At 41.5% G+C, this 21,858-nt stretch overlaps 4 protein-coding genes across 4 annotated transcripts; all 4 read left to right on the top strand.

Annotated features, from left to right (window-relative positions):
• Positions 1-1,197: 1,197 nt before the first annotated feature.
• On the top strand, positions 1,198-3,232 carry LOC135435488 (alpha-protein kinase 1-like). The gene is made up of 2 exons (XM_064692558.1): positions 1,198-1,312; positions 1,383-3,232. Exon 2 carries the CDS (start codon positions 1,527-1,529, stop codon positions 2,745-2,747), a length of 1,221 nt encoding a protein of 406 aa, XP_064548628.1. The 5' UTR covers positions 1,198-1,312; positions 1,383-1,526; the 3' UTR covers positions 2,748-3,232.
• A 1,326-nt stretch (positions 3,233-4,558) lies between these two features.
• LOC135435493 (probable basic-leucine zipper transcription factor Q) lies at positions 4,559-6,669 on the top strand. The gene is made up of 2 exons (XM_064692576.1): positions 4,559-4,674; positions 4,761-6,669. The coding sequence occupies exon 2, from the start codon at positions 4,783-4,785 to the stop codon at positions 6,667-6,669; it is 1,887 nt and encodes a 628-aa protein (XP_064548646.1). The 5' UTR covers positions 4,559-4,674; positions 4,761-4,782.
• A 4,988-nt stretch (positions 6,670-11,657) lies between these two features.
• On the top strand, positions 11,658-13,505 carry LOC135435487 (putative mediator of RNA polymerase II transcription subunit 26). The gene has a single exon (XM_064692557.1). It carries the CDS (start codon positions 11,658-11,660, stop codon positions 13,503-13,505), a length of 1,848 nt encoding a protein of 615 aa, XP_064548627.1.
• A 5,297-nt stretch (positions 13,506-18,802) lies between these two features.
• LOC135435492 (probable cytochrome P450 4ac1) lies at positions 18,803-21,393 on the top strand. The gene is made up of 5 exons (XM_064692575.1): positions 18,803-19,048; positions 19,106-19,309; positions 19,371-19,452; positions 19,516-19,616; positions 20,250-21,393. The coding sequence occupies exons 1-5, from the start codon at positions 18,847-18,849 to the stop codon at positions 21,185-21,187; spliced, it is 1,527 nt and encodes a 508-aa protein (XP_064548645.1). The 5' UTR covers positions 18,803-18,846; the 3' UTR covers positions 21,188-21,393.
• The last annotated feature ends 465 nt before the right edge of the window (positions 21,394-21,858 follow it).

The following is a 21,858-nucleotide window of genomic DNA, read 5'->3' as shown; positions in this document are numbered from 1 at the left end:
CACAGGCTGGGAATGTGGCTTTTGCTTTCCTGCTTTGGCCTGCAAACACGTCTGAAGGTGCCGCAGATGCTTCAACAGGCACCTCCAACAGCACACAGCGAATCCTCGACGAATGGCAGGCATCTCCAAATTGCCAGAAGGCGGCCGTGGCACTCCTGGCAGAGACTCCAACGTCGATGGTCCGACAGCGGGCGACAAATACACAGGAAAGCCAGGCCGTACAACATATTACTCCATGCAACCTGGAATATAGAATAAATAAGTTAATATGCACCTTTTAAATCATTAATTTCAACAAATCTTTCAAATTGGCCCCTCTGGCAAACATTGTTTACGTTTTTAATAACATTTACATAAATTCAACAGCTGAGTATGTCCAGTCAGCTGTTCTCAACGCTATCGAAATCAGCCCTGATAACGTTAACAGAGGCACTGTTAATAACAGAAATAGCGCTGTAAAATGTTAAAAAATTCAAATTAGCCCGCCAAACATAATATTAAGTCTGTTAAATGTAAAAATACTTGTAAAATATTTATTTTTCGTAATTTCTCACATAATTGTCCAATGTTGTGATATGCATGTAATTTTTAAGATTGTTTTGTACATGCCAGTAATTTGTCAACTAGTCCGTTTCACATTCAGACCTTTTTTGTACCAATTCTGTCTCTTATATTGTATTGTGAACTAGATGTAAGCAATGAGAAGACAATAAAATGCGACTGCTAACTTAATCGTTAGCAGTTCGTCGTAGCGCAAGCATGCGCAGCAATTTAACATTAAAATAAATGACAGCAAATCAGCACATGTGGTGTATACATTACGATCGTTGGACAGAAGGATGACGGACCCAGCTATACGCCTTAACGGCCAACTAATTGCCTCCAAATCAAGGCAAAAGTATCTGGGCGTCCATCTGGATCGTAAACTCCACATGCAGCACCATGTCACGCAACTACGCTGCAGACTTAAAGCACTCTACAAGAAATTAGAGTGGCTCATAGGCAAAAAGAGCATGTTGTCTGTAGAGTGCAAAATCACCATTTACAAGCAACTTGTTGCACCAATATGGAGATATGCTTTGCCGATCTGGGGTGCCATGATTTCTGACACACAGCTGCGCCGAATAGAATCCACACAGAGCTGGATTCTAAGGAAAATAGTAAAGGCCTCTTGGTGGATAAGGAACCAAGACATTCGCGAAACATACGACATAGGCACAGTGGATGAGATATTCAATATCACAAGCAAAAGATTCGCCAACTCACTTGCAATCCATCCAAATGCCAATGCTCGTAAACTCATCGCAAGTCCGTATGTGCCAATTCGTCTTGAACGGCAAAGATATACCCAGCAACTACAACAACATGTTCGACCTCTCCAGCAATTATTGCAGCAATCCCAAGAGCAACAACAGCTGCCAACTCTTCTACGTTTGGAGCATGAAGAAGACGAAGCCAATACGCTCAGAAGGCAACAGGAACAGCAACAACAGGCTAGACAACAAGCACCAGTCAGGTTCAGCGAGATGAGAATAAACTCACTCAGACGGCAATATAGGGAAGGACGAATGTCGCTTGATGACCTAAAGCTGGCCATTATTGACCAGCCATTGGTAATCCAGCAACTAGTATTGCCTCGAGAGCTGGCTATAGAAATATACCGGCAGCAACAGCAACAGCAGCAACAACAACAGCAACAACATCCTGAAGAACAAGAACAGCAGCTTGAAGGACACCAGCAACAGCAAAATCAAACGCCTGATGTTGAAATAGTGCTAGCTACAGCACAGCAGCATACTGAACAACAATCAGCACGGCCACCCTCGCAACCCCAGCAAGCCCGCTTACAGCAGCAACGGCTAACTGAGGATGAACAGCAGCTTGAGCAGCGACTGGAAATACTCAGTCGGCAGCTCGAGCGTGAGATAGATGAGGCCCCTAGCAATGAGCCAATCCTGCAGCAGCGACCACCAGAGCAGCAGCAATTAAATCAGCAACAACACACAATAGCCCAACCTGAAAACAATACTAATACAAGCAACTCAGTTTGTGAAACTAAAACAAATTTTTCTTCTCCACAGAGCATAACAATAGCCCCATACAGCCCCACAAACATTGCCATAAACGCTCCCCGGCAACTGAGCCAGCACGTGTCCACACAACAGCTTCACCAGCAGCATCCAAATTGTCGCCAGCAGACTCAACAGCAACAGCGGGAGGTAGACGAGACGCAGTCAACAACACGGGCAGCTAAAAGGCAAAGAAGTCGTTCAGTAATCCATATTGAACCTAAACGACGCTCACCTGCAACTCCGGAAAATCAGCAACAGCGGCAACTTCTTACCTTACTTGGTAAAAGGCACTCGCCGGGTCCAGCCCAACACAACTGCTGGCCTCCAAAGCGCCAGAGACCCGTGCTACAGCGGCAGCAGCAGCGGCAAGTATGCTTGCGACGAACACGGCAAAGCAACTGGCAGCTGCAAATGCCCCACAGGCTGGGAATGTGGCTTTTGCTTTCCTGCTTTGGCCTGCAAACACGTCAGAAGGTGCCCCAGATGCTTGAGCAGGCACCTCCTACAGCACACAGCGAATCCTCGACGAATGGCAGGCATCTCCAAATTGCCAGAAGGCGCCCGTGGCACTCCTGGCAGAGACTCCAACGTCGATGGTCCGATAGCGGGCGGCAAATACATAGAAAAGCCAGGCCGTTCAACATATTACTCCATGCAACCTGGAATATAGAATAAATTAAGTTAATTTGCACTTTTTAAAACAATAATTTCACAAATCTTATAAATTAGCCCCTCTGGCAAACATTGTTTACGTTTTTAAATAACATTAACATAAATTCAACAGCTGAGTATGTCCAGTCAGCTGTTCTAAATGCAATCGAAATCAACCCTGATAATGTTAACAGAGGCACTGTTAATAACAGAAATAGCGCTGTAAAATGTTAAAAAATTCAAATTAGCCCGCCAAACATAATATTAAGTCTGTTAAATGTAAAAATACTTGTAAAATATTTATTTTTCGTAATTTCTCACATAATTGTCCAATGTTGTGATATGCATGTAATTTTTAAGATTGTTTTGTACATGCCAGTAATTTGTCAACTAGTCCGTTTCACATTCAGACCTTTTTTTGTACCAATTCTGTCTCTTATATTGTATTGTGAACTAGATGTAAGCAATGAGAAGACAATAAAATGCGACTGCTAACTTAATCGTTAGCAGTTCGTCGTAGCGCAAGCATGCGCAGCAATTTAAAAAACAATTTAAAAACAATTTAAAAAAAAAAAAAAAAAAAAGCAACTTAAAAACAACTTAAAAAAAGCAATTTAAAATTAAACAATTTAAAAAATCAGAATTTTTCAATTCTAACAAATAACAAAAAACACAATTTAAAAATCAGAATTTTTCAATTCTAATAACTAACTAAGTTTGCAAATATATTAGTGAAGTTATACTGTGATATTGCTAAACAGGCATAGTGGCAAGCAAATGCACTAAATATTTAAAAGGTGCTAAAGTGGGGAAAGACAAACATAACTGCACCAGAAATAGTATATAAAGTGCATAAATGCAAAAACCAACTGTGTTTAAAAGCCCGCCTAAAAGTCCGCATAACGCTTCTGAAATTACCGCAAACTCGGCTGCCCCCCCTCACCGCGCAACCGAAGAATGCAGCATAAGTGAAATAGCGAAAAGCGAACTTTCACAGTTGCAGCAACAGCTCACAAAAAATCCGCAAAAGCAGCTCAGCCGAGAACACCGACGACAGCAGTTGCTAAGGCTATGCGAAGAGGAGGAAAGGCCAATGCCCGATGTCCCAGCGCAGCAGCCGACGCTTACGCTCAAGCATAAGCCGAAGCTGAAAACAGTTCCCGCCAACTCTTCACCGCCCAGCTCGGCACCGCTGAGAATGTCTTTGACGAAGTCGTCGAAAGTTAAGGCAAGGAAAGAGAGCCAATTATCCGCCTGCAAAGAGAAAAGTTCAGAAGAGAATAACTATGTCAATGTGTTGGAGTCTGACGATGAGAGCGACATAGTAGCCAATAAAAATTATAACCAGCTGCAACAGCAGACAACTATTGCACAGGTACATAATTTCAATACAAATACAAGCATAACTAGCTCTCCCAAAGCAGCCTCTCACTGTGATCCATCGCCAAATGTATCAGCAGACGAAGTTGAACTTCATAATGCTGATGGCACAAGAGAAGCTGGTTATGTTAATAACACTGATGATCTAACAGACGATCTAGACAACGATGATGAAGATGACTGTTACCGGCCGGCCGCTGTTATTAACAGCCCAGCTGCTGACATGCTTAACAGAACAACTACTGTAGAGCTTAACAGCACAGTCACTGCTAAAAGAGGAGAAACACTTGCAAATGTAAAAACAGCTGATGCATTTGCTGCCAATAATATCAACAGTATTACCTTTGAAGAGATGGAGCCAATTCTACCAAAAATAACGCCAACAGTAGCAAAAGGACCGAAGTTTAATTGCTCTATGCTACCTACAATTTCCTTGTCTGCCAAGAAAAGTTTGAAACGTAAAGTTACGCTGCCGCAACAAAGCAAACAAAAGCGAGCACAGACTCTGGCAGAACAAGGAAACTCACGACCAGCCATGAAGATACAGGACTTCTTGAAGCCAACAGGAAGAGTAACTAAATCAACAAATAAAGCAGCTACAATCAACAAATATAAAAAAAACAATCGTAATACTAAAAATATTAACCCTTCTAGCAGTTCTAAACTCAACAACAGCAGCATGGATATTGACCTGGATAGCAGTGACATTTCATCCAATAATACAGGCTCTGATGATGACATCGTTCAGATTCAGAGCAATGTGCAAGTGGATCCAAATCAGGCCATGCTAGCCCAGCAACAACAACAGCAGCAACAACAACAACAGCAGCAACAACAGCAGCAACAACAACAACCGCAGCAGGAACAACAACAACAGCAGCAGTCAACTAAAAGCACGAAAATTCCAACAATATTTCTGCCCAGCATAAGTGACATTCAACCAATAATTGATATGCTCAATAACACAGTGGGTGCCAATAAATACACAACAAAGTGCACACAAAACGATGGAGTCCGAGTGCAATGCAGCGACGTACTAGCGTATAATGCAGCTATTGCGCTGCTCGGCGCCAATACGGAAATACAAATGCACACCCACCAAATGCGAAGCGAGCGGGGATACCGTGTTTTATTAAAAAATGTACACCACTCCACGTCATGCGAGCTAATTCGAGCAGAATTGGCAAGACATGGACACACGGTTCGATATGCTAGCGTCGTCAAACATCGATTTGAGCGACGGCCACTTAACATGTTTGAAGTCGAACTGGCACCAAACGGCGACACCAATGACAAAGTGCTGGAACTGAGAACTTTGGGAAATCAGCATATTGAAGTTGAAAGACAGCTGAAGCGAGACGAGCCTGTACAGTGCCATCGGTGCCAATCGTTTGGGCATAGCAAGAACTACTGTCGTAGACCTTTTGCATGCCTCAAATGCGGCGAACAGCACCCGACAACAACATGTACAAAAGCAAGAAACACACCAGCTAAGTGCGTCAACTGCAAGGCGGATCACATAGCCAGCTTCAAGGGATGCAGTGTGTACAAAATGGAGCGGGAAAAACTAGCAGCAAATCGTGTCCGGGCGGCAATCGACAAGCAGCAGCAACAGCAACATCAGCAGCAGCAGCAGCAACATAGGCAACTACAACGACAACAACAACATCAACAGCAGCAACAACAACAACAACATCGGCAGCTACAACAACAACATCACCAGCAGCAGCAACAGCAACAATGCCCGCAGCAACAACTCCCAGCAAATAATACTTCAGCTCCTAGTGGACCTAAGTCGACTCAGGAACGGAAGCAGCAACAGCAGCAACTTCGGCAACAACAGCAAACACAGCAGCAACAACAACAGCAGCAGCAACATCAGCAGCTGAAGCCGATAAGTAAACTGACTTATAGCCAAGTAGCCAGTGGACAAGCAAATTCGAGCCGGACTCACAACCCAGCCATGCAACACCTCAAGAAGTATCAACAACAACTACAACTGGAACAGAAACAGCAGCAACATCAACAGCAGCAACATCAGCAACACCAACAGCAGCAACAACAACAACAGCAACATCAACAGCAGCAACTACAGCCTGTACAGCAGCAGCAACTACCGAGGCAGCAGCGCCAGAGGCAGCAACAGCAACTGGAGCATCAAAAACACCAGCAACACCAACGACAGCAAAAGCAGCAACCACTTGAGCAACAGCAGAGGCAGCAGCAGCAATCGCAACAACAACAACATACCCAGCAGGCGGACACACCACTATTGGAGGCGCTGCAGCAAAACATGATAAGTATCAATGAGATGTCTAAGAAATTAGACATGCTAATAAGTCTGCTGCTCACAATGGCAGCAAACAACAATAACATCAATAAACAACAAGCACAATCAATCCCACTAACAACATCAACCCCCGATACTCTCAATAATGCAAATAAAACACATAATATTTCAAATTTAATGAGTACATTGCTTAGCACTTTTCAGCCAATAGTCAATAGCCCGATGGCAAACGCCAATGGTGAACACATGGCCACTGACATTAGCCAGTATGTCTAGAACAAACAGCACCAACAATGCCAGCACTTCTGCCACATCGACTAACCTCAATGATGGCAGAGCTACCACATTTACTACTAGCAACACGTCCACAACTACTACAACAGTCTTTACAAATACCAATAGCCCATTGGACAACATAATAAGGCCAAACGCTTCCCTGAATACAAATAATAGCAGCGACCAATATGTCAACTCTTTTAAAATTGCATATTGGAACGCTGCTGGAGTCAGAAACAAGTTAAACGAATTAGAGGTATTCATGCATCGGCACAAAGTCGACATAATGATGCTAGTTGAGCTAAGAGTAGGACCCAACGATAATAATTCAGGCTCCCCAATTTCTATAAACGGCTACCATACGTATGCTGCAACTCGACCACCCCCAAATCATAGAAGTGGGGGCGTGGCAACACTTGTAAGGCATGGAATCAAACATATTGCTCTTGAAACAATTGTTTTTGAATCCTTGCAATCAGCACCAGTAGCCGTTACCTTGGCAAAAAACGAGACCATCGTACTAGCTCCAATATATTGCCCTCCGCAATATAATTGGGGTGCAGACATGTTTGCCAAGCTCTTTCAACATTTCCAGAAATTGAGCGGGTCTGGGTTTATACTATGCGGCGACTGGAACGCCAAACATTCCTGGTGGGGTAATCAACGCGCTTGTCGACGAGGGGTAGAGCTCATGAGGAGCATACACAGCAACAAGAAGCTGAACATTCTTGCAACAGGTGGGGCTACGCACTTTCCATACTCACATAGGTGCAGGCCATCCGCCATCGACTTTGCTGTTTATAGCGGCATTATAAATGACCGACTACGAACACGCTCTACAATCGACCTTGAATCGGACCATCTTCCGATACACATAGATTTATCAATAGGCAGATTCGCTTTACAAGAAAATAAAACAAAGAGACTGCTTCCTATACAAGCAAACGTAAAAAAATTTCAAAAACACTTAGATTCACATATACGTCTAAACACAGAAATAATATCGGGACCCGATATTGAAGACGCAATCGACATTTTAAACAAAAACATATATAATGCATCCTTAGCAGCAACACCCCCACCTCGTCGACAGCAACAGCAACATAGACATAATACAAACACAAATCGCATGAACCATGGCCGTTTTAAACTAACTAATGAAGCAATTAGGCTATTAGCAATAAAACGGCAATGCAAGAGAGAACATATGGTTCTGCGAACACCTCTAACGAGAAGCCGACTTAGCCAGGCCCAAAATAGACTAAAAAAATCGCTTCTTTTGGCCAAGAGGAAGCAAATAAACAAAATGTTTGAACAGATAGACGCTACAGATCGCTACAAGATGCAAAAACTCTGGCGCATCACCAACAACATCAAACGCCAACCTGAGCCAAACTGGCCACTAAAAATACAAGCGACAAACAACAACAATAGTAGCACCAATAGGGCATTATGGACCAAAACTAGTAGTGAGAAGGCTGAGGCATTTGCTACATACCTGGAGCAACGATTCAGTCCTATTTTCTCTAATACGGCTGAATACAGACTCCAGGTGACAAATGAGATTAATAATAGACAGAAAGCCAAAGACAGCGACAGTAGTGCTGGCGCTGCTGGTGCTATAACGTTTCGCCCAATTACGTACATCGAGGTTACAAAAGAGATTGACGGCTTAACGATAAAAAAAGCTGCAGGCATTGACAATATTGATAATAGAGTCATCAAAGCACTACCCAAGAAGGCAATTCTCTATTTACTCATGATATACAACTGCATATTGAGACATGGGCATTTCCCGCGACAGTGGAAATGTGCTGCCATTAAAACTATATTAAAACCCGGAAAATCGACCGAAAATGTAGCCTCTTATCGACCAATCAGCCTCCTGGCAGGATTTTCCAAAATTTTTGAAAGATTGCTCATGCATAGGCTTTATGAATGCAACGAGTTTGCAAATGCAGTGCCAACACATCAATTTGGCTTCCGCAAAGACCATGGCACTGAGCAGCAACTAGCCCGTGTAACTCAGTTCATCTTGAGTGCATATGAGAAGAAGCAGTTCTGCTCAGCTGTCTACGTCGATATATGCGAAGCATTTGATCGAGTATGGCACGACGGATTGCTCTTGAAGCTAGGCAAGCTGTTGCCTAATGTCCTTTACAACGTCCTCAAGAGCTATCTAACGGATCGCACGTTCATTGTGCATTGCAGTGAGGGAGTAAAATCGAGAATTGGCAAAGTAAGCGCTGGAGTGCCACAGGGCAGCGTACTTGGGCCAATTCTTTATATAATATACACGTCAGATATGCCACTACCACACATAACAACAGCAACACCTTCAGCGACTCTCCCAGAAACCCCATATAATTGTAGTATGCTACTGTCAACGTTTGCGGACGACACAGTGATAATGAGCTCTGCTGACAGAATACATAATGCATTCTATTCAAACCGGTTCTACCTAAACAGATTCGCTAATTGGGCCAACCGTTGGTGCATTAAAATAAATGACAGCAAATCAGCACATGTGGTGTATACATTACGATCGTTGGACAGAAGGATGACGGACCCAGCTTTACGCCTTAACGGCCAACTAATTGCCCCCAAAGCAAGGCAAAAGTATCTGGGCGTCCATCTGGATCGCAAACTCCACATGCAGCACCATGTCACGCAACTACGCTGCAGACTTAAAGCACTCTACAAGAAATTAGAGTGGCTCATAGGCAAAAAGAGCATGTTGTCTGTAGAGTGCAAAATCACCATTTACAAGCAACTTGTTGCACCAATATGGAGATATGCTTTGCCGATCTGGGGTGCCATGATTTCTGACACACAGCTGCGCCGAATAGAATCCACACAGAGCTGGATTCTAAGGAAAATAGTAAAGGCCTCTTGGTGGATAAGGAACCAAGACATTCGCGAAACATACGACATAGGCACAGTGGATGAGATATTCAATATCACAAGCAAAAGATTCGCCAACTCACTTGCAATCCATCCAAATGCCAATGCTCGTAAACTCATCGCAAGTCCGTATGTGCCAATTCGTCTTGAACGGCAAAGATATACCCAGCAACTACAACAACATGTTCGACCTCTCCAGCAATTATTGCAGCAATCCCAAGAGCAACAACAGCTGCCAACTCTTCTACGTTTGGAGCATGAAGAAGACGAAGCCAATACGCTCAGAAGGCAACAGGAACAGCAACAACAGGCTAGACAACAAGCACCAGTCAGGTTCAGCGAGATGAGAATAAACTCACTCAGACGGCAATATAGGGAAGGACGAATGTCGCTTGATGACCTAAAGCTGGCCATTATTGACCAGCCATTGGTAATCCAGCAACTAGTATTGCCTCGAGAGCTGGCTATAGAAATATACCGGCAGCAACAGCAACAGCAGCAACAACAACAGCAACAACATCCTGAAGAACAAGAACAGCAGCTTGAAGGACACCAGCAACAGCAAAATCAAACGCCTGATGTTGAAATAGTGCTAGCTACAGCACAGCAGCATACTGAACAACAATCAGCACGGCCACCCTCGCAACCCCAGCAAGCCCGCTTACAGCAGCAACGGCTAACTGAGGATGAACAGCAGCTTGAGCAGCGACTGGAAATACTCAGTCGGCAGCTCGAGCGTGAGATAGATGAGGCCCCTAGCAATGAGCCAATCCTGCAGCAGCGACCACCAGAGCAGCAGCAATTAAATCAGCAACAACACACAATAGCCCAACCTGAAAACAATACTAATACAAGCAACTCAGTTTGTGAAACTAAAACAAATTTTTCTTCTCCACAGAGCATAACAATAGCCCCATACAGCCCCACAAACATTGCCATAAACGCTCCCCGGCAACTGAGCCAGCACGTGTCCACACAACAGCTTCACCAGCAGCATCCAAATTGTCGCCAGCAGACTCAACAGCAACAGCGGGAGGTAGACGAGACGCAGTCAACAACACGGGCAGCTAAAAGGCAAAGAAGTCGTTCAGTAATCCATATTGAACCTAAACGACGCTCACCTGCAACTCCGGAAAATCAGCAACAGCGGCAACTTCTTACCTTACTTGGTAAAAGGCACTCGCCGGGTCCAGCCCAACACAACTGCTGGCCTCCAAAGCGCCAGAGACCCGTGCTACAGCGGCAGCAGCAGCGGCAAGTATGCTTGCGACGAACACGGCAAAGCAACTGGCAGCTGCAAATGCCCCACAGGCTGGGAATGTGGCTTTTGCTTTCCTGCTTTGGCCTGCAAACACGTCAGAAGGTGCCCCAGATGCTTGAGCAGGCACCTCCTACAGCACACAGCGAATCCTCGACGAATGGCAGGCATCTCCAAATTGCCAGAAGGCGCCCGTGGCACTCCTGGCAGAGACTCCAACGTCGATGGTCCGATAGCGGGCGGCAAATACATAGAAAAGCCAGGCCGTTCAACATATTACTCCATGCAACCTGGAATATAGAATAAATTAAGTTAATTTGCACTTTTTAAAACAATAATTTCACAAATCTTATAAATTAGCCCCTCTGGCAAACATTGTTTACGTTTTTAAATAACATTAACATAAATTCAACAGCTGAGTATGTCCAGTCAGCTGTTCTAAATGCAATCGAAATCAACCCTGATAATGTTAACAGAGGCACTGTTAATAACAGAAATAGCGCTGTAAAATGTTAAAAAATTCAAATTAGCCCGCCAAACATAATATTAAGTCTGTTAAATGTAAAAATACTTGTAAAATATTTATTTTTCGTAATTTCTCACATAATTGTCCAATGTTGTGATATGCATGTAATTTTTAAGATTGTTTTGTACATGCCAGTAATTTGTCAACTAGTCCGTTTCACATTCAGACCTTTTTTTGTACCAATTCTGTCTCTTATATTGTATTGTGAACTAGATGTAAGCAATGAGAAGACAATAAAATGCGACTGCTAACTTAATCGTTAGCAGTTCGTCGTAGCGCAAGCATGCGCAGCAATTTAAAATGGGCGTCCATCTGGATCGTAAACTCCACATGCAGCACCATGTCACGCAACTACGCTGCAGACTTAGAGCACTCTACAAGAAATTAGAATGGCTCATAGGCAAAAAGAGCATGTTGTCTGTAGACTGCAAAATCACCATCTACAAGCAACTTGTTGCACCAATATGGAGATATGCTTTGCCGATTTGGGGTGCCATGATTTCCGACACACAGCTGCGCCGAATAGAATCCACACAAAATTGGATTCTAAGGAAAATAGTAAAGGCCTCTTGGTGGATAAGGAACCAAGACATTCGCGAAACATACGACATAGGCACAGTGGATGAGATATTCAATATCACAAGTAAAAGATTTGCCAATTCACTTGTTATCCATCCAAATGCCAATGCTCGTAAACTCATCGCAAGTCCGTATGTGCCCATTCGTCTCGAACGGCAAAGATATAACCAGCAACTCCAACAACACGTTCGCCCACTACAGCAATTATTGCAGCAATCCCAAGAGCAACAACAGCTGCCAACTCTTCTACGCATGGAACAAGAAGAAGACGAAGCCAATACGCTCAGAAGGCAACAGGAACAGCAACAACAGGCTAGACAACAAGCACCAGTCAGATTCAGTGAGATGAGAATAAACTCACTCAGACGGCAATATAGGGAAGGACGAATGTCGCTTGAGGACCTAAAGCTTGCTATTAGGGACCAGCCATTGATAATCCAGCAACTAGTATTGCCTCGTGAGCTGGCTATAGAAATATACCGGCAGCAACAGCAACAGCAGCAACAACATCCTGAAGAGCAGGAGCAGCAGCTAGAAGTACACCAGCAACAGCAAAATCAAACACCTGATGTTGAAATAGTGCTAGCTACAGCACTGCAGCACACAGAACAACAATCAGAACGGTCACTCTCGCAAACCCAGCACGCCCACTTGCAGCAACAGCGGCTAACTGAGGACGAACGGCAGCTTGAGCAGCGACTGGAAATAATCAGTCGCCAACTCGAGCGTGATATTGATGAGGCTTCTAATAATGAGCCAAGTCAGCAGCAGCGACCACCAGAGCAGCAGCAACAAAAACAGTTACAACATACAATAACTTCAACTGAAACAAACACTACAAATAATAATACATGCAATACAGATTGTGCCACTAAAACCAATTCTTATATTCCACAGAGCATATTAGTCCCACACAGTCGTACAGGCAGCGACACAGATGCTTCTCGGCACCATAGTCAGCAGGTGGCTACACAACAGCTTCACCAACAGCATCCAAATAGTCGCCAGCAGCAACAGCGGGAGGTAGTTGAGGCACTCAGCAGCAACAACACGCAGTCACCACCACGGGCAGCTAAAAGGCAAAGAAGTGGTTCAGTATCCTATATTGAACCTAAAAGACGCTTACCTGCAGCCTATGAAAATCAGCAACAGCGGCAACTTCTTACCTTACTAGGTAAAAGGCACTCCACGGGTGCAGCTCAACACAACCGCTGGCCTCCAAAGCGCCAGAGACTGGTGCAACAGCGGCAGCAGCAGCGTCTAGTGTGCCTGAGACGAACGCGGCCAGGCATATGGCAGCTGCAAATGCCCCACAGGCTGGGAGTATGGCTTCTACTCTCTTGCTTTGGCCTGCAAACACGTCTGAAGGTGCCGCAGATGCTTCAACAGGCACCTCCAACAGCACACAGCGAATCCTCGACGAATGGCAGGCATCTCCAAATTGCCAGAAGGCGGCCGTGGCACTCCTGGCAGAGACTCCAACGTCGATGGTCCGACAGCGGGCGACAAATACACAGGAAAGCCAGGCCGTACAACATATTACTCCATGCAACCTGGAATATAGAATAAATAAGTTAATATGCACCTTTTAAATCATTAATTTCAACAAATCTTTCAAATTGGCCCCTCTGGCAAACATTGTTTACGTTTTTAATAACATTTACATAAATTCAACAGCTGAGTATGTCCAGTCAGCTGTTCTCAACGCTATCGAAATCAGCCCTGATAACGTTAACAGAGGCACTGTTAATAACAGAAATAGCGCTGTAAAATGTTAAAAAATTCAAATTAGCCCGCCAAACATAATATTAAGTCTGTTAAATGTAAAAATACTTGTAAAATATTTATTTTTCGTAATTTCTCACATAATTGTCCAATGTTGTGATATGCATGTAATTTTTAAGATTGTTTTGTACATGCCAGTAATTTGTCAACTAGTCCGTTTCACATTCAGACCTTTTTTGTACCAATTCTGTCTCTTATATTGTATTGTGAACTAGATGTAAGCAATGAGAAGACAATAAAATGCGACTGCTAACTTAATCGTTAGCAGTTCGTCGTAGCGCAAGCATGCGCAGCAATTCAAAAAATTCATTTTCTATTGAGACAAAAAACATCAATTAAAACAAAAGGAAATGAAAATCACATTAAATCATGCCAATAAAATGTTTATTATTAATAAATTTTCTAAAAATAATGTATGAAATATTTGGCAAAACTCATACATGCTAGAAATAATAATAATAATAATAATAAAATTAAAAATTAATAATTAAATTATAGTTAATTATAATTTAGCCAATACACACACATACACACACTATATCATACAATGTACATACGTACAAACACACACACACTATATTATAAAACACAAAATTAATTCTATTTAAAAAGTTGTCATTTAGTAATTAAGCTAAATTTTGTAACACATTTGTTATCTCAAATAAGTATATATATTTAAGGAGAAATATTTGTTAATCCAAAAACAAAAACAGAGAGAAAGAGAATATGAATGTATATCAATAAACTTTCTGGAATGGGTTGCTTGAGTCTGGATGTACGGATCTGAGATGGATTACAGGTGTCCGGATTGTTGGGTCTATGGTCGTGTTTGTAGTTAGAGTTAGATATAATGGATGTTTTGGTGTCTTGCGTGAGACCAGTGTGTGTGATAGGGAGCATGGTTCTATGAGATTAGTTAGAATTAAAATTGAGTGGGCGCCAATAAAGCCGCCCCACTACGACTCGCTTGCTCCTGCACTCACACACACGCTCACCCTTGTACCATACACCCATACGGTCGATTATATCTCGCTCTCACTCACTTCCACACATATACACGCCCTCTCATCTAGCTAGCTCGCTCACGCTAGCAGGCCGATGGGCGGGAGTGCCCAATTTGTCCGTCCCGTTTCCCATCTCGTCCCATCCACGACCCAGCCTCCCACTCAACATTTGTCAACCAGAAAAAAAAAGCAGCATCAATGCAGGGAGTTCTTCGCCATGGCGATAACTCAACACTGCCCGCTGCATCCTCAACCGGTTCCAATTGATTTGTTTTACAAATTGATCAATTAATTGGATGCGGATTCATATGGCCCGGTCCCATTGGCCTATCAACAGTCCATGTCCCATCTATAAAATTATTATACTCACCTCATCGAATTGAAAATTAATAATTACCTGCATTTCTCAATGCAAAACATAATTTATCCAAACAATATAGGTTGCTCAACAGATTGCTATGTGTGCGCGTGTGACCGGCGAGTTTACGTAATTTGTGCATTTTTAAATGCTCAAAACAAATGTAAACAAGCTCAAACACACACACGCTCGCTCGCTCGCATATGCATACAAAATTCCATGTTGCTCGACCATATGCTGGTGCATAATGCGCTCGCTTGCTGGCTTGCACACACACACACGCCGTCAACAACGCTGCCCGGCTGATCGCAATCCTGGCAGCAGCAACAGCAGCAACAACAACAACAACAACTTTGCCCAACCCATCATCTTGGCAACATATAGCCAACACTCTGGCGAGATTGGGTGGGTTCGGGCAAACTGACTGATCGATCCAACATCAACCACAACAACAACAACAACATCATTGGGTACATTTTGCTCCACTCCTGTGGTGGCAATATATATACCCAAGTGCCGTCAACAACAACAACAACAATAGCAACACAAAATCATTAATCTAATCATATAGGATTAACAAATTTTTCTAAAAACTTTTTTGACAAAAATAATTAAACTTACCAAATCAATTTTTGCCACTAATCATTTAGTTATACACCTGAAAACAAAAAACAATAATTAATTAATAATTTGCCAAAAATATATCAATATTAAATACATACATATATGTATATATTGTTCAGCAAGCAAATAACATGCATGCATGCATGTATGCTGACATGCACGCATGTACACATGCACGCATGCAAAACTAGCATACATGCACGCATGCAAGCATAATTATTCATACACATATTGCTACTATTTTAGCCATCACAAATCTATTCAAAACAATTAAAAATATTCAATCATCCATCAATCTAACTCTGCATTCAATAAAAATAGCTAATATTGCCAATCGGCTTTAATTGATAGGCAGCCGGTGCTAGAATATATTTGATTAATTCTATCAAATATAAAAAGAGAGAAGGCACTAGGCGACAAATCACATCCAGTTAGCTATCAAAAAAAAAAAAAAAGCTGTATTAGTCTGATGTTGGGTTAAGATCATCAAGATGGGGTGAATCTTTTTTCCCAAAAAAAATGGGAGATACAAAAATCCTTGTATTGGGAAAACACATTTATTACAGACACCCAATTTTACACAGGATAGCAAATACCAATAGATTGGCATGCTCGTCCGATGTTGTGCACTTGTGGAGTGGCCCAGTGCTGCGTGACTCTGCTTAAAACAATTGTCTCAACAGCAAGCACGCACACTTATAAACGGGAACACACACACACTTCGTGTCGCTGCTCATGTCCAATCCCAGAAGTTGGTAACATTTGCCAAATCTATAGAAAAACAAAAAATCAATCATAAATGGAAAAAATATACTCCTCACCTTGATTCGCTTCAAAATCAATTCAAAACAGACTAATAAGTTAAATATTCAATAAATTAAATTCTCTCATCAAATTTTCTTTTTGCACGGCCCTTGTCAATTAATGCTGGCTTATGGCATATACATATAAATGCCGATGCCGCACAAACTTAAATTGTACGTATCTTTTAATATATAAAAATAAATAACTAATTCTAATCATTTTGGCCTACAACTTGTACATATAAAAAAAAAATAATAAGAGACAAATACTAATCATAAGAAAAACGAATACATCTATCATACAAGTGCATTTATATTGTACAATTTAAATAATAAATTATATATATTTGTAATTGTAAAATTAATCTAAACACAAACTACACATACATGTTAAACACACACACACTAATCATACACATACAACATTTTTTATCATATGTAAGCTGAAAATTTAAGAATAATGTTTTTTATAAATATATACATACGTATATCAATAAAATTTCTGGGATGGTTAGTCGAAGTTTGATGGAACGGAGTGTAATCGAGTCGGTTACATGCGCAACGCTGCCATAACAGATGTGAGTGAGATCATGGGAGTGTGTGCAGCGATTGGTTGGAGCAGGTAGCGAAGTATGCTGCTAGCAGGCACCCATCACAATGCTGCCTCGCCATACCTCGCCGCCCCCCCTCCGTCCACATTGCGAGCACTCTCACTCTCTCTCTCTCTGTCTGTTGGCGATGCGGGTGCTCGGCGTCCCAAGCATGTGCCGCCTCTCAGTTCGTCCCATCCGACCCGGCTTCCCATTCGATTCTCGAACCAGAAAAAAGATTTGAATGCCATGGTCTGCTGGCATTCGAATTTCCTACCTACATGCACCGAAACTCGGCTCTGCAATAACAACATTAGAACCCAAATCGTGTTGTTGTTGTTTCTACGCGCTGCCTTGTAGGAACGACAGAGTAACTCGCACAAACACAGTGGCATCATGCTTCAACTTTTAAGCGATCGAAACAGACGACAAAAGAAAATTTGTTGTTGCTTCCTATGGAGACCAACATAATCTACCTTACCGCCGCATACAGCTTAACACAAGTAAATTATACGAAAATAAATCCGTAAGTATTTACAAAATCTATCACGCAGAAAGCCCAATAATAGCAAATTTTAGAGATTTATAAATATTGATAGTTATAAAATTGAATGCGGCAATGTTCTTGCGTTGACCGACTACTTACGCCATAATTTTTGTTTGCTCTAATTTATTAAATAATAATATTAATGGTAAACAAAAATTTTGTTGTGTGTATATCAAACAGCAAAAGTTTGGCTACGTAGCCACTTATTTTATCTTTAATAATAAATAATGGGTGCGATGCAGAAATTTTAAAAAATTCACAATTTACAAATTCTAAATATTCACTTAACACTATCTAGATGAACTTTAAACTATTGCTGACTTAAACTAATCATGTAAGCTGCTAATCTTCATCGCTCGTTTAATATATTTAAATCAACCAAAAAGGAATAAGACAAGCTTTAAACTGTTGCCCGAAATATTGTATTGTGTTGTATTCACGTACGCACCTAATCTCTCAACCTCTCGTATATTCTTTTTATACCCTGAACCCATTAAAAATGGGTAAACAGGGTGTATTGTATTTGTGCAAATGTATGTAACAGGCAGAAGGAAGCACCTCCGACCCCATAAGGTATATATATTCTTGATCACCATCAATAGCCGAGTCGATACAGCCATGTCTGTCTGTCTGCCTGCCCGTCTGTCCGTATGGATATAAAAGCTAGAGACTTGAAAGCTGTATGTCCTCCTAGTCCCCGCGCAGATCGAGTTTGTTTCCGATATTTGATAACTTGACCCGTTTCCCAGCAATCGATAAAAATCGATATCGAAATCCTGTTTTTTGAGCAAATTGGGTAAATAATAAGAGCTATAGTCACCAAACTTGATAGGTTGCTTCTAGAATAGTATTTATATATATCAGTATCTTTCATTTTATACCTATCGCCATCTCCCCGCTACCACCGAAAAGCTATAAATCAAGTAAATTACCCAACTTGTATTGCCCCTCATTAAGCCACACAGCGCGAGCTGCATTTGATGTCGAAAGAAGAGGGTTCAGGGTATCCCTTAGTCGGAAGCTCCCGACTAGAACCTCTTACTTGTTGTTTTTTATATAGTACGAATGGACTTTGCCAATAAATAAATAAGAGAGCGATTAAAATTATCAGCGCTATATATTTAAGCTTGTTCGGTGCTCTATCGGTTGTTGGGCTCGGCTTTTCGCTCAATCGAAATAACGAAACAAAGCTAAAAATAATGTTGATTATATTGCTGGAAACTGCATTACTATTGGTAGCAGTATGGCTACTCCTTAAGCATATTAATCGAAAATACTTTATACTGTCCCTAGTGAAGCGTATACATACACAGGATGGTAGTCCTCTAGAAAGCAAGGTATCTGTGTTGCCCGGCAAAACAAGATTCGGTAATAATTTTGATATACTGAGGATGACGCCGTGTAAGTATGGTCTATGGTACGAGACAATTGGTTATAATTAAAATATTTTCCACTTAGCGATGGTGTTTCAATTTGTCCGGGATGCTTATGACAAGGCCGACGGGCGCAGTTATATTTGGTATTTTTTATTTGCGCCGATGTATAATGTAGTATGCGCTGAGGATACCGAGGAAATATTCCAGAGCACACAGTTGATAACAAAAAACGTTGTGTATGAGCTGCTTAGGCCCTTTTTGGGTGACGGTTTACTTATAAGTACAGGTAAGAATTGTGCCAATTTAAAAATTAACTACTTTAGGTTCATCCGGTTTATTTTTTTTAGATCAAAAGTGGCACTTTAGGCGAAAGATGTTGACACCGGCTTTCCATTTCAACGTGCTGCAACAGTTTTTAAATATTTTCAAGTATGAACATATCTTTCTTTAAGGTATACCACTAGGTTATGTCTAAGTGCTTGAATCTTTCAGAGAAGAGAGCCATAAACTAATCGACGTGTTACTTCAAAATGTGGACGACGAATTGAATCTGCATCAGGTTATTCCACAGTTCACACTGAACAATGTTTGCGGTAAGATTTAGATTTAGAAACATTTGCCCTTAAGAAGTTGCACAAATTTAGCAATAGGCAGAGCGAGGCACATATCCACAACTGATGAGTGTTCAGTAAAACAAACGAAAATCTTTCTATTCTATAAGGTTCTTTAATTATACACTTTTTCAACAACATCCTTTCAACATCAGACTACTATGTAGTATAGCAGCCATAAGAACGTTCGGCTGGAAAGTAGATTCTTGGATAAAACTTTGAAGCTAATCAAGATTTCTTCTTCAAAGTAAGCATTTATTAGTTTCACTGTGCCCCTTAAAAATATGCAAAATCTTATCAACAGCATACCTTCATTTATTATAGTTACCATAGGAACGATCAGCCGTAAATTAAGTTGTTTTAAAGAACATCGTGTACCACTATATCATATAACTGCTATAGAAGCATTCGGTTGAAAAGTAGTTTTTTGTATAACAATTTTTAAGCTTATCAAATTGTAAACCAAGCTCAGCACGAGCTGCACTTGGTGGTTCACGGTATCCCTTAGCCGGGAATCCCCGACTAGAGCCTATTACTTGTTTTATTTGTCTCATTTAAAAGATATGGGTCTTTAGTTTTTTTTTTTATAATTTACCCACTCTTTTTTTTATCCAGAAACTGCTCTGGGTGTGAAACTTGATGATATGACGGAAGGCTCCCAATATCGTGAAGCCATACACGCATTGGAGATTGTCATGGTAGAACGCGTTTGCAATCCATTGATGTATTTTTGGCCATACTTTTACATTTGCGGCAGTTATAAAGAGCATGTAAGGAATCTAAAAATAGCGCATGACTTTTCCAGCCGCATCATTGAACGAAAACGAGCGCAAAACAAACGGCAAACCGTACTTGATAGCGAAAATGGGCGGAAACAGCGCTATGCGATGCTGGACACACTACTGGAAGCGGAAAATGAGGGTCTTATCAATCATCAGGGCATTTGTGATGAGGTCAACACCTTCATGTTCGAGGGATACGACACAACGTCCACTTGTTTAATTTTTACCCTGCTTATGTTAGCCTTGCATGAAAATATTCAAGATCGTTGTTTCGAGGAGCTGCAGGACTTATTCGTAAACAATATGGAACTTACCGTCTTTAATTATAACGAGCTTGTATACTTGGAATGTGTTATTAGGGAGTCTTTACGTCTTTTTCCTCCAGTTCCTTTCCTAGGACGCGTGTGCACAGAGGAGTGTGCCATAAATGGCTTGATTATGCCAAAGAACACCCAAATTAATGTACATGTTTATGATATTATGAGAGATCCGCGCTATTTTTCGAATCCTTCGAAATTTCAACCAGAACGTTTCCTACAAGAAAACACTTTGGATCGTCATCCTTTTTCATTTATTCCTTTTAGTGCTGGACAACGCAATTGCATCGGGCAAAAGTTTGCCATTTTAGAGATAAAAGTTCTGCTAGTCTCCATATTGCGAAACTTTAAACTGTTACCTATGACCCGACTAGAGGACATTATTTTTGAATACGGTATCGTGCTACGTTCACAAAAAAAGGTGAGCATCAAATTGACGAGACGTCGGGACTAAAATTTAACAATTACAACTTAGTGATGGTGCTGTCATAGCCTCTACCTGCGATGGGAATCACGAATGTATAGTATACACTTCTCGGACGTAGACTTTCATGATGCATAGTAAAAAAGACTGAACCAATGTAAAAATATTTCAAAATTAAATAAAATTATCGGTCTCTTTTCTGCATTTGTCGCTGGCGGTCGCACTCTGCTCTTCTATTTTCTATGTTATATTTTTGGACATTGTCTTCAGCGGTGTCTGCAACGGTAGTGCGGAAATAATAATACCAACATAAAAAGCCATTGTCGATAGTGTTTACTTGCTCACTAGGCAAGACAATAGCCCTGCGCGCAGTCGCTGACGTGATGCAATAAAACGTTGTGTAGTGCATGGTCGCTTGGGCTCTTATCAGTAATTTCATGTTTTGTTTTGGTTGTGCCAGCAAATGAAAACTAGAAACAACAGTGGCAAGTGGTTTTAAAAGTATTGCAATTGCCCAGCAATCATAAGAAAATTATAGTTAATGGTTTTAAAATGGACTTCTCACTCGCAGCCAAGGAACTGGCTAAGTCAGTATGAGAAGAATCGCTCGGTTCTCACCTGCTGAGTTACGAACCCATATCTTAAGTGATAGAGCATTAAAGTTAAATGATGCTTAGAGTATATCAAGTTACAACGACTTG

Source organism: Drosophila montana, unplaced genomic scaffold (assembly GCF_035044405.1).
Source record: "Drosophila montana isolate Dmon_TW-CO22-7 unplaced genomic scaffold, ASM3504440v1 contig_3624_1, whole genome shotgun sequence".
Lineage (NCBI taxonomy): Eukaryota > Metazoa > Arthropoda > Insecta > Diptera > Drosophilidae > Drosophila > Drosophila montana.
This window is presented reverse-complemented; position numbering and strand designations above follow the sequence as displayed.